Below are 21437 nucleotides of genomic sequence, written 5' to 3'. Positions count from 1 at the left end.
GTATTTTCTTTGGCATGAAAATGGCAATGGTTATGAAAGGGAATACCTTTATTTTCAGGAATAATTGTCATGCTGTCTTCAACTTTTTTTAAAATTCTCACCCAAGGTTATGTTTTGTTTTTGTGTGTGTGTTTTTTTAAAAATTGATTTGAGAGAGAGGGAAGGGGGAGGAAGGGAGGGAGGGAGAGAGGAAGAGAGAGAAGCATTGATTAGAGAGAGAAACATTGATCAGTTGCTTCCTGTATCCGCCCTGACCTGGGATTGAACCTGCAACCTAGGTATGTGCCCTGACTGGGAATCAAACCCGCAACCCTTCTGGTACATGGAAGGGCACTCCAACTAGCTGAACCACCCAGACGGGACTATATTTAACTTTTTAAGGAACTACCAAAGTGTTTTCCATACCAGCTACCCCATTTTACATTTCCAGAGTTCCAAGCTCTCCACATCTTTGTCAACACTTATCACATGCTAATTGGTGTGAAGCAGTATCTCCATGATTTTGATTTTCATCTCCCTAATGATTAATAATGTTAAACATCTTTTCATGTGTTTATGGGTCATCTTTACATCTTTGGAGACATGTTTATTCAAGACATTTGCTAATTTTTAACTTGGTTTTTTTTATTTTATTTCTGAGTTATATAAACTTTATATATTCTAGATACACATCCCTTATTAGATATATGAATTGCAAATATTTTCTCCCATTCTTGGGGTGGTCTTTTCTAACTGATACAACTTTTGAAAACCAGTCTGGCAACGTATATCAAAGATTTCAGTGTGAATATCCTTTGATTTTACAGTTTTACACTTTTAAGAATTTATCCTCAGAAAATAATTAAATAAGTAGAATGAGAAGAGATATAAACAAGAACATTCATAAAGTGCTATTTAAACTGAGTCTCAAACCTTACCTTATATCACATACAAAAATTAAATCCAAATGGATCATAGTCCTAAATGTAACACCCAAACCTACAAATTTATTGGAAAAAACATAGGAAAAAAATCCTTGGGTTTGATAAAGACTTAATGAACAAAAATTATGGCTATAAAAAACCCACAGATACACATGACTTCATCAAAATTAAAAACTTTTGCTCTTCAAAAAACAACTGAAAATGATAGTGCAGTTCTATTTTTACCTACAAAGATATAGAAAGAAGTAAAAAGGACACAATAACAAAATACAGGGTATATAGCTCCAAGAACAGTGTTTCAGATGGTTTTGCTTTTTTCTATCTTTCTGAAATGTCTGAATTCTCCATTTCTATATAATGAGGAGGAAGGCTAGAGGGAGACCTTTACAAAACTATGTCCATCTTGAAAAAGGGGGAAAAGTGAATTTCCACTTCAGAATTAATTGAAAGTAATATTAATTACCCATGGGACACAGTTTACCATGTTGATTTGGAGTTACTTTTTTATTTGCCACATTTTAGAAATAAGAATACACTGTAATTTTCTTAAGAGTTTAATATTTTTGCCTTTTCACGTGATTTGCAGATAATTTCCATCATACATACAAGTTAATCTGGTCAACAAACTTTACTGATGCAATGGGATAAAGATGGCTTAAGATTATTCTGTAAGAGAAGCTTATAAGTGCAGCATTATCTTGCAACTATGTGGAGTTTTATTTAGTTATACAGAAGTAAATAAAATAATTCAAGATAGATAATAAAGGTCTGTGCACTTGATTCAAAGGAGCGTCTCTAAACCCTCACTAAGTTAATTACTCTTATTTTACACTCAATTTAACAAGTTAAGCAAACCAATAGCAAGAGAGAGGCACCAGACAAAAAGGGAGAGTAAGTGGTAAACACTGCAGAGCAAGTGGCAACCAAGATCCTGCAGGAGACAATCATTAAAAATTTGAAAACCCAACTCACAAGAGAGCCCAAGATCACTGGTTAGAAAAGCAAATGTACCTTAACAGTGCAAGAATATCAAGAGGTTACTGTGATACAGGACTTAAACGTAAGACGGGAAACCATAGAAATACTAGAGGAATCCACAGGCAGCAAAATCTCAGACATGCCAAAAGAACTTCTTCACTGACACTGCCCCTAGGGCAATGGAAGCTGGGGAGAAGATTAACGGGTGGGACTGCATCAAAATAAAAAGCTTTTTTACAGCAAAAGAAACCATCAACAAAACGGCAAGAGAGCCCACTGCATGGGAGAACATATTTGCAAATGCCATCACTGATAAAGGTTTAATCTCCAACATCTACAGGCAGCTTATGCAACTTGATAAAAGGAAGATGAATGATCCAATAAAAAAATGGGCAACGGACCTAAACAGAATATTTTCAAAAGAGGACAGAAGGAAGGCCAAGAGACACATGAAAACATGCTCGGGGTCACTTATTATCCGGGAGATGCAAGTCAGGACGGCGGTGGGGTGCCGTCTCACACCTGTCGAAGTGGCTATCATCAACAAATCAACAAACGACAAGTGTTGGCGAGCATGCGGAGAAAAGGGAAACCTCGAGAAAAGGGAAACCTCGTGCACTGCTGGTGGGAATGCAGACTGGTGCAGCCACTGTGGAGAACAGTATGGAGTTTCCTCAAAAAACTGAAAATGGAACTCCCATTTGACCCAGTAATCCCACTCCTGGGAATATATCCGAAGAAACTAGAAACACCAATCAGAAAGGATATATGCACCCCTATGTTCATAGCAGCACAATTTACAATAGCTAAGATTTGGAAACGGCCTAGGTGCCCGTCAGCAGATGACTGGATCAGAAAACTGTGGTGCATCTACACAATGGAATGCTATGCTGCCATGGAGAAGAAGGAATTCTCATCATTTGCAGCAGCCTGGATGGAATTGGAGAATATTATACTAAGTGAAATAAGCCAGTCAATGAAGGAGGAATGCCACATGATCTCACTCATTTATGGATAATAGAGAACATTATAAACTGATGAGCAAAAAGATAGATACAGAGACAGTAAAGCAACAAACAGACTTTCAAATTACAGGGGGAAAGTTAGGGAGAGGTGGGGGAGATGGGAAATCAAACGAAGGACTTGTATGCATGCATATGAGCATAAACAATGGACGCAAAACTCTGGGGGGTGAGGGCATGTATGGGTGTGGGGTGGGGGGGGTAATGGTAAGATATGTACACATATAATACCTCAATAAAAATAAATAAATAAATAAATAAATAAAATCAGGGAAAAAAAAGAGGTTACTGTAATAATATAATAAATAATATTCAGAAACAGGTTTCTAAATAATCAAAAGTTATACTACCAACAATGTGTTCAAGAAGCAGTGATGGCTACCGTGCATTTGGGAGAGATTTCCCCTTTCCATTAATAAGCCTATGTTTATAAAATATATGACTAACGAAATAAACAATGGCGATCTGGAAAATTGGCTTATAGCAAAGGAAGCTCTATTCCTTAAGAGAGGGGCAAATAAATAAGGTATTTTTGCAAACATTTTAATACTCAACTTCAATACCACAAAACTCAAAGGACTGAACAAAAGAAGTGATTTAGATGCACTGATAGATTCTTCAGTGCGCCTCAAATCTACCATGTGGGATGGTTCCCAGGACTATTTCTAAGAACTAACCCTGTGGTTAAGGTCATTTTATATTACCACCCTCCTCCCCCCCCCCCAGCTCTGTCCACCATGTATCATCTCCTCCTGCCTTTGTAGTTCCATCTTTGAAAAAAAGCACTTCTTAACTTGGCTGACTGGGGCCAGAATCTTGCAAGAAAAAATTTTTTTCATAAGTTCTTCAAATGCCACTCTACAATCACAACTGCATTTAAAGAGCTATCCAATCAAATGCAAAGAAACCAAGCTCCCATTCTGGAAGGAAATGGAGTCTGGATCTTCTCACCATTGTGTGAGCTACCTCCACCCCCATGTGAGTTCCTGCTGTCCTCACCTATGAGGCTGGGACTTCCATTGATATGACTAATCTGACCACACAAATATGAAACTAAATGAGGGGCAGAGGTGAGACAATGCGACCTCAGAAAGAAGCCAAACACTGAGTTTCTGTCCCACTCTTGAGGAACTGTGTCTGGGAGTCCAGCCAGAGGAATTATTTGCTCTATGGATTAAATCTTGAGTTTGAAGCATCACACATATGATAGGGGCAGATGCCAGGCCAAAAGGTCAGCATAAATGTCAGCCTCAACAGCAGGTGGGGAACCTGGCCAGAGCAGGTGGTCTCCTGTACTGGGCAGGCGAGTGCCAAGTAAGGCTGAGGGCACAGGCAAGCAGCTTGACTCCTGGAGGCTCCATGCCAAGAGGCCATGATTGGCCGTCACCCAGCCGGGGGTCAGGAGCAGCGTGGAATGCCCACTGAGACAGCTGTCTATTCTGGATGGCTAACTAATCACCTCAGATGCTGCTGAGCACAGAGGGCAACGGAAAAGCAGGTTCTCCCTTCTGGACCAGGCTACCCCCAGGAACACGGCTGAGGTGGAAGAAAAACAGCTAGCTCAGAGCACCAGAGCAATTCAAGCCAACCAACTGCTTTATTCAAAACAATGCTGGCTTTGTCAAGAGATTGCAACAGCCCAACAAGAGCCAGTTGAAAAACCTGCCCTCTTTTACTCATTTCAACTGCTGGTCCCCATGACTTTGAGACATCACAGTAAAAAGGGAGGGAGGTTACATACATAAACCAACATCAGCCAACCCATGTGATGCACCAGAGACAGCTACCACTCAGAGATGACACATCATGGAGCTGGCTGTTTTGCAGCCCTGCTCTCCTTCCCAGAAGCTGAGCTCCCAGGATGCATTTGAATCTCACTTACTGATACATTTCCAGTGAACTTAGCCAACAAAGGACAAGGGCTGAAACGTCAAGTATTTCTACAGTGCTGCTGGGTCAATTTTCCAGTCAATTCAGGAGGGCAGTACACCCAAGATCTCAATTAGAGCTACCAAGCTGGAGTGGCTGCTCCCAGCTTTACAAAAGCCTGAAAGCTGCTACTCCAGGGTCCTCTAGGGCAAGAAACAAAGAAATTCTCACTTTGGGAAGAAATGGTGGGGGTGGGCACCAGCGGATTACAATATTTCTCACACCACACCCTGCCCTGTTCACTTCATCCATATTTCACAAAATCAGTGGCAATCATCTCAAAGCACTATGCAAACACACCCAAAGCTCCAAGGAGCCAGCAACAAGCACAAGAACAGAGATAAGCAAAGCTATCGGGCAAAAAGCAGCTGGCTGCATAGATGCCAAACCAGCTTGACTGCGACCAGCAGGTCTCTGGTAGGCTGCTCTGAGAAGCATCTGGAGGAGGCTGTGTAGCCCACAGGTGAATTTCCCACACCACCTGCCTGCTGGCTCTCAGCAACTATGCAAGGACAACACCAAGGACAAGCCAGAGGCTAAGCTGATAACTGGGTTCCTTGCTTTCATGGGAAGGCTTTTTCCCATGGGACAACGCCCTCAGCCAAGGTTTCTCTTGGAGGAGAATCGTGAATTCCAAAGCCAAAGGGAAATGGAGACTAGTCGGGTAAATGGATGTTCAGCATGAGAGAGAGGGAAGGGGCCAGGGCCCGGCTCTGGAGTTCTGAGCCAGAATGCAGCTGCCGGATGTGGGATGCCACAAGAGGCAACCTAACCTCTCCACTGGGCTTAGGGAGTCAGATGACCTGATCCAGTTTTTAAAACATAACCAAAGTCCTCAGGTCTTCACCCAGCCCCTCCAGCACATACCCTGCCAGCATGGGATGGATGAAGCCAGAGACACCCCACAGCGGATCAAGCTGACGAGTAAGGCACTAAAGCCAGAGGTCAGCATCTCGGGACTCGATGTGGTAGGAAGTATTTAAATTGTTTCCTAGAAGTGAATCAGCTCTTCCTTCCATGTACGACGGCATCCCAGAGTTTTGTTTGTAACTCGGAGGAACATTCACCCACACTGCTCCCCATCACCCATGAGCTCCCCGCAGCAGTGCGGACTCACAGCTGGAATCACAGCCTCTTGTGAGGCTCCACGCTCTCCCTGCTTCTGGAACTACAAAAAGCCAAGGAAGGCATCCTGCTCACATCCCTGCAAAGCCAGCAGGGCACAACACAGACACGCAAGCTCAGAGTTCAGTCCAGGCATGCACGCTGCTGACAACTGTGTCAAACACCATCCAATGTGTCCCCCAACCCTCTGCAGGCTATAGGGACACACATGAGAATGCAGGGAGCTTTCCTATCAGCAGCCCCGGGCACAAAGGCTACCTTTCAGCTGTGTATATGTTCACCACCTTCCTCCACACACACCTTACTGATGAGGGTGTGGCAAGGCAGGTGCGACCTAATGTGGCAAAGCCTATTGCTGCTTTTTTTCAAGAGTCTTGCTGAAAGGTACTCAGGTAAAGGGTGATTTCTGTCAGGAAGAAGGAAGAGGCACAGGGACGTTTTCAGAGAAAGTGGCCAACCTGGGGTATAGAAACAGAGATGAATGGAACAGGGACCCAGAAACACCTTTAAGTTACCCCAAAATACCATGAAATATTCTCAATGACCAGCAGAGAGGGATTAAATAAATAATATTACATATGCACAATGAAATACTATTCAGTCACTAAAACATTTTGCAGATAAATATTTGGGAGCTTGGAAAGATGTTCACAATCTATTAAATGTGGGGGAGGAGAGGGGAAATACAATCACCATTCCTAAAAAAAAAAAAAAAGAAAAGAAAGAAAAACAAACAAAAAAACCCACAAGGTCTGGAAGGATAAACACTAGGGAATTGACAGTGGTTATCTCTGGGTGTTAGAATTTTTTTTTCTTGGAAAGGGGCCTGGAATTACAGTCAAATTCCAAAAAGTAAGTTCTAAGCTTAGAAGAATAATTGCCCAACTTTTCAGTGAACCTGTCTCAGCAGAGAAAACACTGTACCTTTAATAAATCCAAATTCTATTTCAATCTCGCTTAGAAGCAGAAGATATGGCATTTAAGAACCATACAGCTAACTGCCAACATCTTTCCAGACCAGATCAAATATGGATAAAAAACCCAAGAGCTAGAAAAGGTAGGGAACGTGTGCAAGGTGGCTACACAGACCATATTCTTGTGTGTGTTTGGGGGAGGGTCCATTCCTTTCTTAACCACCTTAAGCACACACACACACACACACACTTACACCTGGGAGGTAAAGATAGAGGTAATTAATGTAAGGTCATATATAGGTTAGAAACTTTAAACAGGAGCCAAGAGAGAGGCTTCCTCAGTCTAATTTGAAGTTTTAATTTTGTTTCAATTATAACCAAATCAATTATCTGGACTTAAGTCAAATTATTATCCCTTTCCTTCAACACAGAATCACTCCATGAAACAGCCCCACCCCAATCAAGCCTGGTGGTGAAGGGGTAATAGTCCGAAGTGGAATGTAAAGCTAAGAGTAACCTATGGTCCAAGAATTTCACAAAATGGAGAATCAACCTTCCACCTCCAAGACAAGATTATTTGACTAACTGCCCAAGTTCCTCATAACTCTAGGAGCATGCATACTTCTGGGGTTTATCAGGCAGACAGTCTTAAGATTCTGTATCTAGAAGATTATAGTCCTGTGACTTTAAATAGAGCCTGGGGCAGAACGTACACAAAAGAGTGAGAACACATAAAAAGACTTTCCTTGTGCCTGTGGCAAACAGCACAACATACTCCTTCATCTCTTAGGCTAAAACTCAGGTCTAAACTAAATCCAACCTAGATTAAACTCATTTTCCCAGAATACCTAATCTCTGAACTCAGACAGTAAATTATAGACTGAACCAAAACTTAAAAGTGGAGTTCACATACAAATTCAGATTTCTTCCAATTTTTTAAATATGCCAGATCTTGTAACACTGGCAAGAATCACCTGGAGCTGAGTGATGGCTGCCCCTTTAGATCAGGCAGACATTCTCTACTTCACCACTGCTCCCTGTTGCCTTTCCATCACAGAGACCACGTCAATTTCACTTATGCCCACATGGTTTTCATAACAAAGAAATGTTTCTCTGTAATCATGACTCTGAAAAGCAAAAAATAAAAGATAGCAAAGGTCCCCTTAGCCTTAAAAATGGCCAGCTTTCTTTCCTGGCCCATGTGGGCATTTGAGTTGTGACCCCCTAACAATGTTAAGAAGGAAAAAGTCTTAATAGGATTGATGACCTTACAGAGGGTGATCTGGCAATCGAGGGGGCAAGTTGGAGAATCAATTTCTGAGTCGATTTTAATCTAGGGGAAATGCTTAGGGCAGGTCACTTTCCCAATCACTCTCACTTTCTGTACACGGAAGAGATAGAATTATGGAATTTATAAACACTGACATATTTAAGATCTTTATCATCACTTAGTCCTGTGCTTCCCAAGTCAGATTCCCTAAAGTTAATGTTGAAAACCTGAACTGTTTTTGAAATATTTTTTAAACAGCTTTATTAAGACATAATTTACATACCATGAAATTCATCCTTTAAAAGTGTTTGCTGGTTTTAGTATATTCACAGAGTTGTGCAGCTACCACCATTCTCTAACTTTATTTTTTTTAATATATTTTATTGATTTTTTAGAGAGGAAGGGAGAAGGATAGAGAGTTAGAAACATCGATGAGAGAGAAACATCGATTAGCTGCCTCCTGCACACTCCCTACTGGGGATGTGCCCAAAACCAAGGTACATGCCCTTGACTGGAATCGAACCTGGGACCCTTCAGTCCGCAGGCCGATGCTCTATCCACTGAGCCAAACTGGTCAGGGCCATTCTCTAACTTTAATGCATTTTTATCACTCCCTTAAAAAAAATTCATAACCATGCCTGGCTGGTGTGGCTCAGTGGTTGAGTGTTGACCCATGAACCAGGAGGTCAGGGTTCGACCAGTAGGAGTCATGCAGGAGGCAGCCAATCGATGATTCTCTCTCATCATTGATGTTTCTATCCCTCTCTTGCTCTTCCTTCCTCTCTGGAATCAACAAAACATTTTTTTAAAAACACCTGTAACAATTAGCAGTGACTGCATTCTCCCTTTCCCCTCTCCAACCTCCCTCAGAGGCAAGTAGTGGTGTGATTTTCTTCACCATATGTTACTTATGTCTATTCTAGAACTTCATATAAGTGGAATTGTCATATACTCTTTTGGGTAAGGCTTATTTGCTTATTTCATTCAACATAATGTCTCTGCGATTCATCCATGTTGTTGCACATACAAGCAGTTTGTTCTTTTTAAAAATATATATATTTTAGAGAGGAAGGGAGAGGGCGAGAGAGATAGAAACATCAATGATGAGAGAGAATCACTGATCGGCTGCCTCCTGCATGCCTCCTACTAGGGATAGAGCCCGAAACCCAGGCATATGCCCTTGGGCAGAATGGAACCTGGGACCCTTCAGTCCACAGGCCAATGCTCTATCCATTGAGCCAAACCAGCTAGGGCAGTTTGTTCTTTCTTATTGCTCAATGCAACTTGTTTCTAGGCAGTCTCTCAAAAGCAAAAGGTGCATTAATAAGATCAGTAACCATGACTCCAGTCAAACCCCTTTTCTCTTGCTTTTTTTGTTTACAGTTAAGGATATCACGACTTAAAGGGGCTAAGTGATATGTTGTTAGTCAGTCGCACCACTGCACTGTCCTGTGTTGTCCAATCCAATCATCTTTCTACCACATCCATTGACACTTCCTAATCTCACCATGTAAGGAAGTCCCTATCTGAATCTGTGAGAGAATTCTGTTACAGGAAATGGAAAGTCAATACCCAAGTAATGAAGGTAGTAGGCTTCCCTCAGAGACATGTCTGTCAATGAGTAAACAAAAAATGGTATACTAATACAATGGAAGACTACTCATAAATAAAAAGGAATAAAATACTGTCATGCACTGCATCGTGAGTTAATCCTGAAAACATGCTAAGTGAAAAAAGTCGGACATAAAAGGCCACGTATAGTATGATTCCATTTACATGAAATATCTACAAAAGGCAAATCCGTAGACACAGAAAGCAGATTAGTGTTGTCTGGGGCTAAGTTGGGAATTGGGATTAACCACAAAAGAGCATGAGAGATCTTAATGTGGTGATGGAATCCAGTTCTAAAACTGGATTGTGACCATTGATCACACAACTAAAAACTCAATGAACTTAAAATGAGTGCATTCTGTGATATGTAAATTATACCTCAATAAAGTTGCTAAACAACAACAACTTGTCTGTATAAGTGGATGAAAGAGTCCTGCTCTAAGGCAGAAGATCTGTTTAATAATTTAAAAAACAAAGGAGGTAATTTAAAAGTCCCTACTACTCAACTAGAAAATAGTTGTTTAAAACAGCAAACTAACATAATAATATATGGTTTTAAGAATTCTTTGCAAGTGTTTTGTTTTAATAAGCAAAAGAATTTGTAAATTAGCTTTCTCTAAAGATCAGTATTAACCCTTTGCACTCGCTTGCTTTTTTCTCAATTCCTTTATTCTAATGCTAACCGTGTCGAGTCACACATCCGACATCCGAGTGCAAAAGGTTTTAAGCTCTCTGGGTAGGTCCCATAAGACAAGGTAGCCATTTGCAAATGGGCCAGTTACCCTGTGAGCATAGGAAAAAGTTCTGTAGGTTTTTTAAAGCTAGATTATTGGGTAAATATCTGGAAACTAGGTTAATCCCTTTACTTTCTATATAAGATGCTGCTTCTTGTTTCTATGACCGAGTTTGTCTCATGGTCACTGACCAAAAGAGGCCAAGGAGCTGCTGACGGAAGGAATCCTTAACTCGCTTTCCAAATGGTCCTCCTACTGAGAAACAGTGAAAGTGTGCTGCCTCTGTCCCCATGTTTCCACTCCCCAGTGCAACTGCAACTCCACAAACCTCTGTTCCTACCAGCAGTCTGGCTCTCTCTGATGGCCCCTTATGAACTCTGACTTAGCTTTCCTCTTCACTGTTACTCAGTGGGATTCTTTATGTTCACTTCTGAGACTCAAAAGCTAATGACAAGGATTTCTGTTCCTGGAATTATTTTTCCAGATCATGGACACTTTTCTGGAGCTACCAAAAAACCCTTGTACACTGCCTCCTTCCAGAAGAGTTTTCTGATGATGCAGTCTAACCCCGAACACATTAAGAATGCTAGATTTAGAGAAGTATCTTTAGGGCATTCAAGACCAGCAATATTGCTCCACCACAACCAGCCCCAACTGAGAAAAAACACCATTCAGGATATAGGACAGTATATATTTCACCAGAAAAAAACACTACTTTCCGAAAGCCAGCTCAAAACTCCAAAACTTCCCCTCCCCAATTAGCCCCTTCATGAGGCACAACAGAGGGTAGGGAGGCAAGATGAGCAGCATGGACAGAAGAACTCAGGGTGCCTGGACTGGTCAGGCTAAGCGGAGAATTGCTCTGGTAATAGTGGGGATGTCACTGGTCACCCCCTTGCAGCCTCTTCTCAGGGGAGCTGCCCCACCCACAGCTCCGTGTTTCAGGGTGGCCAAGGCAGCCAAGTTTAGCAGGCACAGCAGCGGTGGCCATGCAGCTGACTGGACCATCTCAGCTTTCTCATTCCAGTAATGGCTCCCAGGCTCAGACCAAAACCTCAGAGTCACTGTTAATATCTTTTTCCCCCCTTTCATCCTGAATGTCCAATCCATCAGTGACTCCAAAACCCACCTTGAATTATCCACATTTCATCACCCCCACTGCTACCATCCTTGTCTGAGAATGGTGCCAACAGACCCCCAGTGGTACCCATTTCCACTCATGGCCTCCTATTGACCAGTCTCCACAGAGCGGCCTCAACGAACCGTACTCCCCAGTGCAATGAGCATAGTTTCCCAACTTATTACCAAGGCCAACAAGGCCCCTCCCCTCTTCAGTCATTCTGACTACTCCCCCCTGCCCCCACATACCAGCCATGCTTTGCTGGCCCTTTTTCTAGCCTTGGACTGTGCCACATTCATCCCACCTTAGGCCTTTGCCTAGGGCTCTTTCACTGCCTGGATGACTATCCACTCAGGTTTCAGTTCAAACCTGAAATGTCACCTCCTCAAAGAACTTCCGAGATCAGCGAGATAAAGTATCCACTCACCTCCATCCCCTGTCACTTGCCATCTTCCCCCTTGCTATATGTTCTTCACTGCACGAACAATAGAAATCTACTTTGCTTGCTGATTCTCCTACTAGAATATAAACCCCGTGAGGGGAGATGACTCATCTGTCCTGTTTCCTACTATATCCCCAAGAGCTGGAGCAGTGTCTGGCACACAACAGAGACCTGATTAATACTGCTGAAAGGAATAAGCACTTGTGCCAAAAGCAACCAGTCCAAAGACCATGGCTAGATGCATGCTCTGTGGCTGGTGAGGGTCTGCTCAGAGAGGGAAGGGCCCGATAGTCTCCCTCTCAAACATTTGAATTGGAGGCGGAGGCTAATTTAATTAGACAACTGGCAAAGAGCGCTGATGGTAACAGAAAGCTCTAAGTGAGGTCTGTGAGTGAAACACAGGCCACTGGCAAGCTCCAGCCAGGCCGAGGCAGAAGTTCCCATAAGCAGAAGCTGTGAAGCAGAGAAGAACAGGACAGCAGGTGAGAGAGCCAGCTGGTGGCAGCAGGATTAAAGCCACAAAGAAAAACAGAGCCTGAGAGAGGAGACCGATCACTAAGGGAAGTACCGAATTATCAGGAAAGGAGGGCAAACTCCCCTGCTGAGGACCCAGAGCTGCCTGGAGCCCAGTTGCAGCCTCCACGGAATCAGGCAATGCAGGAATCCCGGAATTATCATGAGATTACCAGCACCCTTCCAGATAACCAGCTCCCTTCCAGATACTTGCAATAAACCCCCATTGCATGGGCTAGTGCAAGAGGGCCCCTGATCCCTGTAGCCAAGAGCTCTGACTGAAACACAAGTCCTGTGGCCTGGAATTCTAACTATAGAAAGAATTCCAACAAAAGATGGAATATATCACCTAAGCTATTTGCTATCTGGACTGCACATATTATACCCAAGAAGTAATTCAATTTCAGTAATTTAATTCAATGGGAGCTCACAGTGAATTTTTCATCAGCCATTATATGAATCCTTAAAAATAAGTACCGTATTTTCCAGCGTATAAGACGACTTTTTAACCCAGGAAAACCTTCTATACGCCCAGTCGTCTTATACACCGGAAAATACGTAATATTAACTTTCTACAATACTCTACTGTAGGAATTGTACTGAGAAGCAAGAATAAGGCCCACTTTACAGACTTTTCCTTTTAAAACAAGGTCCCGCCTATCACGAGATCCCCTGAACTGGCGCCTAATACACTCAACAGAACTTGATATAATTCCAGGGTGTGCTGCTATGCTCTCCGATGGTGGAAGAAGAAATAAGAAAGACTTTTTTATACCTGGGTCAATGTGCTTAAAAACATTACCTTAATAAACTTTGGGAACCAAGTCTGTATTAGTTTCTATTGCTGCTATAACAATAACCACAAAATTAATGGCTTAGAACAATACAAATTTATTATCTGATAGTCCTGGAGGTCAGAAGTCTGAAATGGGTCTCATTGGCTAAAATCAAGATGACAGCAGACTGCATCTTGGGATCTAAGGGAGAATTGTTCCTTGCCCTTTCCAGTTTCTTCAGGAGGCCCACATTCCTTAACTCTGGGCCCCTTCCTCCAGCTTCAAAGACAACATCAGGCCAAGCCCTCCTGCTGCTCTTTCTCTCCGGTTCTCTTTTGATTTCCTCTTCTACTTTTAAGGAGGACCCTTGAGATTACATTGGGCCCACCCAAATAATCCAAAATAATATCCCCGTTTTAAACTCCGCTGATTAACAACCTTAATTCTTCTTTGCTGTGTAACCCAACATATCCACAGGTTGTGGGGATTAGGATGTGGACATCTTGGTGGGGGTGGGGGCATTGATCTGCCTACCACTCCAGTCCATATGAGCCACAATACACACACCACCTAGCAAAACACTTAGGCCTGTTGTCCCACTCCACACCAACATCCCATAAAGCATTGTTCCACAGAGGTGGTGTGCCTTTGCACAGCTGAAGATAAATAAAAGTTTGCCAGAGGCAAGACCAGGTGCCTGAGCTTCCCTTTTCAATTCCATATATATTTCCTAATCACTCAGTATGTGCCAGACACTGTTAGGCTCTGTGGGCAAATCAAAGGTGAAGACAGCGGAAATCCTGGTAGCTCAGATCTATGCAATGGCATGAGGCAGAATCAATAAGGGTTGTGGACTTACAGAGGACCATGGCGTTCACTCCCTTCGGGTTTACTAGGGCAACTGGTGTCCAAGCTGAGCCTTGAAGGAAGGACAGGATTTCACCAGTGGGGAAGGGCAGCCGTGGAAGGGCATGGAGCCACCTAAAGGCATTCATTTTCCCCATCTTGGATTCTCCATGCGTTCCATTAGGAGAAGAACTGGTATTTTTACCACCTCTCTAAGACTGCAGACTTTTATGAGCAGATAAGGGAGATAACATTTCAGCACTAGACACTGTCTTGGGCAAGTTGACTAACCTCTTGGTGATAGGACAAATTAACTTCTATGCTCAGGTTTTCTTTCTTTTTTTAAAAATATGAAAAATAAGAACTCTACCATCACCTACCTGAGAGGGTTATTGTGAGAAATGCTTAAGTTAATATAAAGAGAATCTAGGATATAGTTGTTGCTCAGTTAATCTGATTCTCTTCTCTTCTCCTACCCTCGTAAATAAACTCCCACCACCTCTCCTCTAGCCTCTTTTTCCAGGATCTTCCCAATTTTATCACCCTTCGCCTTTCCATCAGGATGGCATTTAGCCAATCGGGCTCTATATAAAAAGGAAATTTGGTCCTAAACTACTAAAGGGGAGATGAGAGGTAAAAGGGAGACTGGGGCTTCCTGCTGGGCAATGTGATTCCTAATTTTTAACCCTTAACATAGGAAAGGGGCAATGCACATTAAACCCTGATGTCAGGGGAAACAGTCCACATTGATACCAGTTATGTAAACACACACACACTCAATCGTTGGCACCGCCATTGACCCGGTTTACGTTTTTTTTATCACAGTCCTTGCTAATTGTTCTACAATGGTCTGTCTATCTGTTGCCCATGCCAAGTCTGTGAGCTCCTCAAGGAGAGAGCCTGTCCTTCTCATCTCTGTAGCCCTCGCTCCCATCCAAACCCTTAATGGCACACTATCCTATATAATAAAAGGCTAATATGTAAATAGACGGAATAGTGGAACAACCAGTCGCTATGACATGAGCTGACCACCAGGGGGCGTGTGCAAAACATGGCAGGCATCGGCTGCAGCGGGATGGTGGAGCAGGTGAGTGGGGGTGCCAGACCAAGGCGGGGCACCAGTCGCTGTCATTGGGGCGAGCCTCTGGTGGTTACTGAAAATTCTTTGCTCCTGCGCACCGTGGTCCTGCCCAGTGCTTGCACCTGCTGCTAGCGCCAGCCCCGCTTGCACCCACTGCCGGCGCTGGAGCCGCCACTCGCACCCACTGTCAGCGCCTGGCACCGGCCTGATTACTCAGCACCATCAGCGGGTGTGAGCAGCAAGTGCTGGCCCTGATCCCCCCTCAGGGCTTCTTTTCCTCCCCCTGCTCCTAAGGAGAGATCGGGGCTGGCAGCTGCCTCTCACACCCACCACCGGCACCGGCCCCACTCGCACCTGTAGCCAGCGCCGGAGCTGCTGCTTGCACCCGCTGCTGGTGCCCGGCCCTGGTCCTGATTGCTTGGCGCCATCAGCGGGTATGAGTGGCAGCTGCTGGCCCTGATCGCCCCTGATCGCCCCTGAGGGCTTTTCCACCTCCCCCTGCTCCTGAAGCGCAATCAGATGCCACTCGGCATGCCGGCACCGGCCCCACTCGTACCTGCTGCTGGTGCCAGCCCCAATCGCTCCTCGCCTTCAGCAGGTACAAGCGGGGCCGGCACCATCAGTGTGTGGGAGCGGTGGTGGTGGTGGCAGCGGGAGGGGGGCTGTGGTGGGAGGGGCCAGGCAGGGGTGGGGAGGATGGGCTGAGACCCACCCATGTGTACCGCAGCCTCTCGGCGCACAGTTACTTTCAAGGTGCATGAATTCATGCACTGGGCCCCTAGTATAATGATAAACGACTAAAGAAAGCACGGGAAGTAAAACTGTCTTCAGCATGGTTGCAGAAGAGTCAAACTAACTTAGTCGTTTGTGTAAATGGTTCCCATTTACAACTAGTTACCAGGCCTAGCATCAGAAAGTTCTTCTTTTGAAAACTTTTAAAGTTTGAAGAGCACAGTGCTATAAACCTTTAATCCCAGCTATTCCTTAAGTCTGACAGAGATTCCCACCTTGGGTCAAGAACAGAGGGTTACCATACAGGCTACACTCACTCAAGGTCACAGTCTAGAAACTTGTATCCCAAGGCCATCTTACAGGTCCAAATTAAAAGGTCTCCTCAGATCTCCACTTCATCAGACACCCATTGTGCAGAGAGCTCCTGCTTATCTCTAAATACATAAAAAGACCATCACCATCACCCCTCACTCCTCCCCTCACGTTCACACCAAGGCTCCCTAATAAAGAGCTACACAAAAAGCTAGAGAAGTGAAACCAAAACCAACCACAAAGAGCTAAATACTAGATGCATTCAGAATTTGTGTGGGTGATTTACATGTGTGACAGTCCTTAAAATGCTAAGAGGACAAGAACCGTGAACTGTGTTCTAGAGTACATAGCTCCATTGTGGAGCCTTAGAAAGTATGGGCAAACCAAGAATGTGTCTATTGAGTATTTGTCGAGCACACATTTGAAAGCCACACTAAAAGACCCCAGTCAGATACATCATTTCCTTTAGTTTACAGATGAGAAACTTGGGCTCCTAGTCAGTGTCAGTTGAATGAGGATGCAGAGTTGGATTCCGCCTGTTAAACCTCCTGTTTGCCAGGTACTAGACACAGTCGCAGACATTGTCTCAATTAATCCTAACATTCACCCAGCAGGGCAGTTTTATCCTCCCCGTTTTACAGTGACAGACAGAAAGGCTGAGAAAAGGTAAGCTTCTATCATGGAGATTTTGCCTTAAGGGAAGCAACTATTTCCCTTCAAAACGTCCCAATTACTGAGCACACAATCAAGATAGGAAGGACATGGGTTTTAAGGAAACGATATGAAGTTGGAGTTCCATCAGCACTGCTATTTACTCACGTGGGCCACTGGGCACTCACACAGTCCCGATTCCTCAAACATCCTATTTCCCCACCCAAAGTCAGTCTGCCAAAGACCCTTCAGGAGGCCAAGACTTTGCATGTTCAGGAACAGATCATATTCAGAGTCCCTAGACCACTTCACAGGACTGGGGGGAAAATAACCACAACTTCCCCTGCACTTAGCTCCTCCCTCAAAAGAGCTGTTGAACCTCATCTGGAAACAGCTGGAAGGCAGCAGTTTACAGGAAACCAAAAAAACAACCATATAGCACAGAGTGTACCAGGGAGAGTTAGGCAGCTAGAACGAAGAGGCCAGGGGACACACAGGAAGTTGGTTAGAAAGAGCCCATGCCAGAAACAGTCACGCAGTAGAGGAAGGAGGCCAGGAGGGGAGGCCCAGCTGGCCTTCCTCTCGGCCAAGGAGAAGGAGAAAACGGCAAATAGTGGTGAAGGCTCAGGCCCCCCGAAAGGAAAGTCAGACCACCTCTGAGGTGAAGTCTTCCTCCCTGGTTGCCCCCTGCCGGATCCCACTTCTCTGAAAGCCAGCCAGTGGTCATGACAGACAGCTGAGGACAGACACTCCCTTCTGTTCCCGTGCCGCTTTCTAAGCCAGAGGCTACATCCCAGTCCACTAACTGGTTTTGAGTCATTCCTCTGTCACGCTGTACCAAAGTTCCACACTGCCAACTCAACTCGAGGGCCATCCACACCAGCCTCCCACCGAGAGGCAGAGCACCCTCATGAGGAATTACTCGGCAGGCAGGCACCCACTGGGGACCTGCAGTGGCAGGACCTGGGCACAGGGAGTAGCAGTAAAGCAAGAGAGCCAGTGGGGTGGGAGGTGCTAAGAGCAAGGTAAGTCTCCAATCAAACTACGTGTGCATTTTGCAATCAAGAAAGTTAATTGAGCAATGGCCAGTTGCCAAAATATTTTTGAAAGAAGTGTGTGTGAGGCGGGGAATGCCATTACTAAAATTCCTTGGTGTTAGTTAACAATAAACCTTTAGGTTATCTAAACTGAGGGCTAAGGGGAGACTGGTTTATTCTTTACTTTACTAGCCCATACCTCCTGCAACTCAGTCATCCATTCTCTCCCTGTACATGGAGTTTATATTAAAACAGAGAAGAGGATTAAGTTCTTTTAATAAAACACATTCCTCTCTTTCACTCCTTGCTTTGGGTGAAAGGGCTCTCTCACACTGGGGCATATGCTACAATGGGTTTGATTCCAATGGAAGTGCTCAAAATCTGAGATGGAGTAAGCAGAGCTTCAAGGAAGGCCGAGGGCTGCAGTCTCAATACCATTTGTTTAAAAACAGAAAAACAAAACAGAACATCTTCACAGGCCGGGTGCCAGCTCAAACTGGCAAGACCAGAGCAGCAAAGCAGAGCCCGACCAACGCGCCATTAAAGGGAGCGCTTTGGGTAACCTACTGCAGCCATGTGGCAAACAAACCGTCAGGGACGGCTTGGAGAGGAAATGGGAGGGTGGGGGCATTTCAGGAACATAACAAAGGAACAAATGGATTAATCATTTATTCCAGAAGAGGAAAATGTCACCCAGAGTCCTGTATCTAGTGTTTCAACTTCCGGTAAATGGGTAATGTTTTAACTTGGATGTATTCTGGGTTCATGGCTCTCCCCCCCAAAAAAAGGGGGTGGGGGTGGGAAATGTTCCCCCTCTCCTTTACACTTTTCTGGAATCTCCTAGGAAACTTCCTAGGCTGCCTGCAGAGAACACCCTAGACAGCCTGAGCCAGGCCAGTTACTGAATCAATAAACCCCGCTTAGCAGAGATCCTACCCAGGGGTGAGCTCGGGTGCAGGACGGGGCTCTCTGCAGAGACCAAAGAAGTTCTGCTGCTGAGGCAGAAGTCACCTGGGGCTAAGACCTAACACAACGAGGAAGGAAGAGAATGGAAAGGGAGGGCCTGGCATTTCAGTGCCTTCCCTCTGCCCAGAGCCAAGTCCACACGTCAGGGTGGTGTCCGGGATGCCTGCCCTAACCGCGGGCATCTCCATATAGTGTTTCAGGGCTGGCCAGAGAACCCTCCGACTTGCCAGGAGGACAGGCTGCACCTCCAGCAGCTGTGGTTCCAGAAGTCTTCCTGGGAGACGCCCAGGGCCCCTCCCAAGCTGGGGGCCGGCTTCCCGGGTCCAGGGGGTGCCAGGAGGCCCAGCCTCCCTCTGCTGGGACAAGAAAAGGAGCGTCCAGCTAGGAGCCAGACACCGGCGTCAGGAAGCGCTGCGCCCATCGACCTCCCATCCCCACAAGCAGCCAAGCGAAGCAGATCAGGACGACTTCATCCCCTCTCTATCCAGGAGGACACAGGCTCCGGCCCCTCAAGGCTGGAACCAGCACCGAGCCACCGCTGGGCCGGTGGTCGTCACGACACTGCGGGAAACACGAGGCGCCTGGGAGGAGGGGCAGCCCGGACGGACACCTCGTTCTGGTCCAAAATCGGTGGCCTCGGGACACCGGGAGGAGGGCATGGGTGGGGAGCGCGAAGCCGGAAGAACCCGAGCCCTGCTGGCAGGGGAAGAGGCCAGGACCCCGGACCCACAAACCCTCCCGAAGGGGGGGGGGGGGCGACCCCGAGGGCATGCGTGGAGTCAAGGGGTCCCCCCAGGCGGCCCAGCCCCCCACGCTGGTTGTGTCAACGAAGGGAGCGCGGCTTGACAGGTGGGGCCGGACGGCTGTCGCCGGGTCCCCTACCTATAGGCCAGGGTCATGCACTCGAAGAGCTTGGTGAGCGAGGCGTCGATGGACAGGTGGCAGGAGCTGGTCTTGCCGAAGCTGTAGGTCTGGCACGTCTGCTTGTTGACCGTGTCGAAATCGTAGCCCTTCTTGGGCGGGTGCTCGCGGTGCGGCGACGACACCATGAAGTGGCCGCTGTGGATGATCTGCTGGCGGCGCGGAGGCTCCTCGCGGCCCGGCCCGGCCCAGGGTGGCGGCGGCGCGGCGCTCGCGTGGGCCCGGGCCGCGGTGGCCGCTCCGGAGGCGGGCGGCGGGGACGGCTCATCCGTGTCCGAGTCGTCGTCGTCCTCCGGCACCGGGGGTTTGAGCAGCACCGGGCGGCCCCGGCTGCTGGGCCGGCGCGGGGAGCACATGAAGACGTCGGCGGCCATGGGAGCGCCCGGTCGGGGGCATCCCCCGGGGCCCGGGGGCGACGCGGGCGAGCGAGGCTGAGGGGACGCCGGCCCGGCCCGCGCGCCGACTGCCCGCGAGCGCGCCGCGGGGCGTGAGGGGGGAGGGCGCGGGCTGACGGGGCCGCCTCGGCGCCCGCCCCGGAGTGACGTCACCGGCGCGTCTCGGCCAATCGGAGGCCCGCCTCGGCCTCTTAAAGGCGCAGGGGAGCCTTTCGGTATCTAGGCGGACAAAAAGAAAAAACAGGGAGAGCCGGGGCCACGCCTCTGAGCCCCGCCCCTCGCCGCCCCTTCCCCTCCGGGCTGTCCCGGCGCCGGGGGCCGCGGTGGCCAGGTAGTGCCAATCGCCAGTGTCCTGGCCTAGGGGAGGCGGTGGCCGAGCCGGCTGTGCTGACCCCGCCCCACGCTCGGGAGAATCGCCCTGCGGCCAAGCTGCGGGCGGGGCGGGCCCTCCACGTGGTGGGTGGGGGTGGGGCTCCCCCTTCCCGCTCCTCCTCGGCCCCCCACCCCCACCCCAACCCCGCTTTCTTCTGCAGAGCCCGGAACTGCGTCCTAAGCAGCTCATCCCTGATGCTGCGGGGCACTGTGATTGTTGTCCCCATTTTACTGATGAGAAGACTGAGTCGCAGAATACCAAAGGCATTTTTCGACCGTGAAAACAAGACCAAGAAAACTTCTCCCCGAGACCTCGCTTTATACAGAGGTGGAAGGTGGCTCTGCCAAGTTGAGGCATTTTCCTGGGAGATCGCAGTACGTCCGTCCGCAGAGGCGCTTGTTTTAAGATCTTGAAGTTTGGAGGGCGAGCCAGGGAAATTCTGAGCCAGAGATTTGTTTTCCGTCAAGCGGGGGAACAATTCCTATACACCAGAAAGTTATGACAGTTAAAAAAAAAGAATACAAAGTGCTTAGCACAACACCTGGCCCAGGTGAGTGTTCAATAAATGTGCAATGTAGACATATCTAAATAATGCCAATACCCAACCACTTTTGACCCGCAGAAACGGCAGTTTGGTATGGTTCAATCTAATAGTTAACACTTCTAGAAAGCTGAGAAAGTTTTAGGAACTCAGAGCCAGCCTGGGATGGGGGTGGTGTGGGGAGAGTGGGGGTGGCAGGGCATCAAGAGGCCTAGTGAGGCCCCT

General features: G+C 46.7%; 1 protein-coding gene across 1 annotated transcript in view; it reads right to left on the bottom strand.

Moving 5' to 3' along the window:
* The window catches only part of MLXIP (MLX interacting protein), a 49241-nt gene extending 28520 nt beyond the window's left edge, over positions 1 to 20721 (bottom strand). The window contains exon 1 of the mRNA XM_079762349.1: positions 19865 to 20721. Within this exon, the coding sequence (XP_079618475.1) occupies positions 19865 to 20277 (413 nt within the window). The 5' untranslated portion in view covers positions 20278 to 20721. The remainder of the gene's footprint in view (positions 1 to 19864) is intronic.
* Between the last annotated feature and the right edge of the window lie 716 nt (positions 20722 to 21437).

The sequence above is a fragment of the Cnephaeus nilssonii genome (assembly GCF_951640355.1).
Source record: "Cnephaeus nilssonii genome assembly, chromosome: 22".
In the NCBI taxonomy this organism is placed as follows: domain Eukaryota; kingdom Metazoa; phylum Chordata; class Mammalia; order Chiroptera; family Vespertilionidae; genus Cnephaeus; species Cnephaeus nilssonii.
Note: the sequence above shows the minus strand (reverse complement) of the source record. Positions and strands in the feature narration are given on the sequence as shown.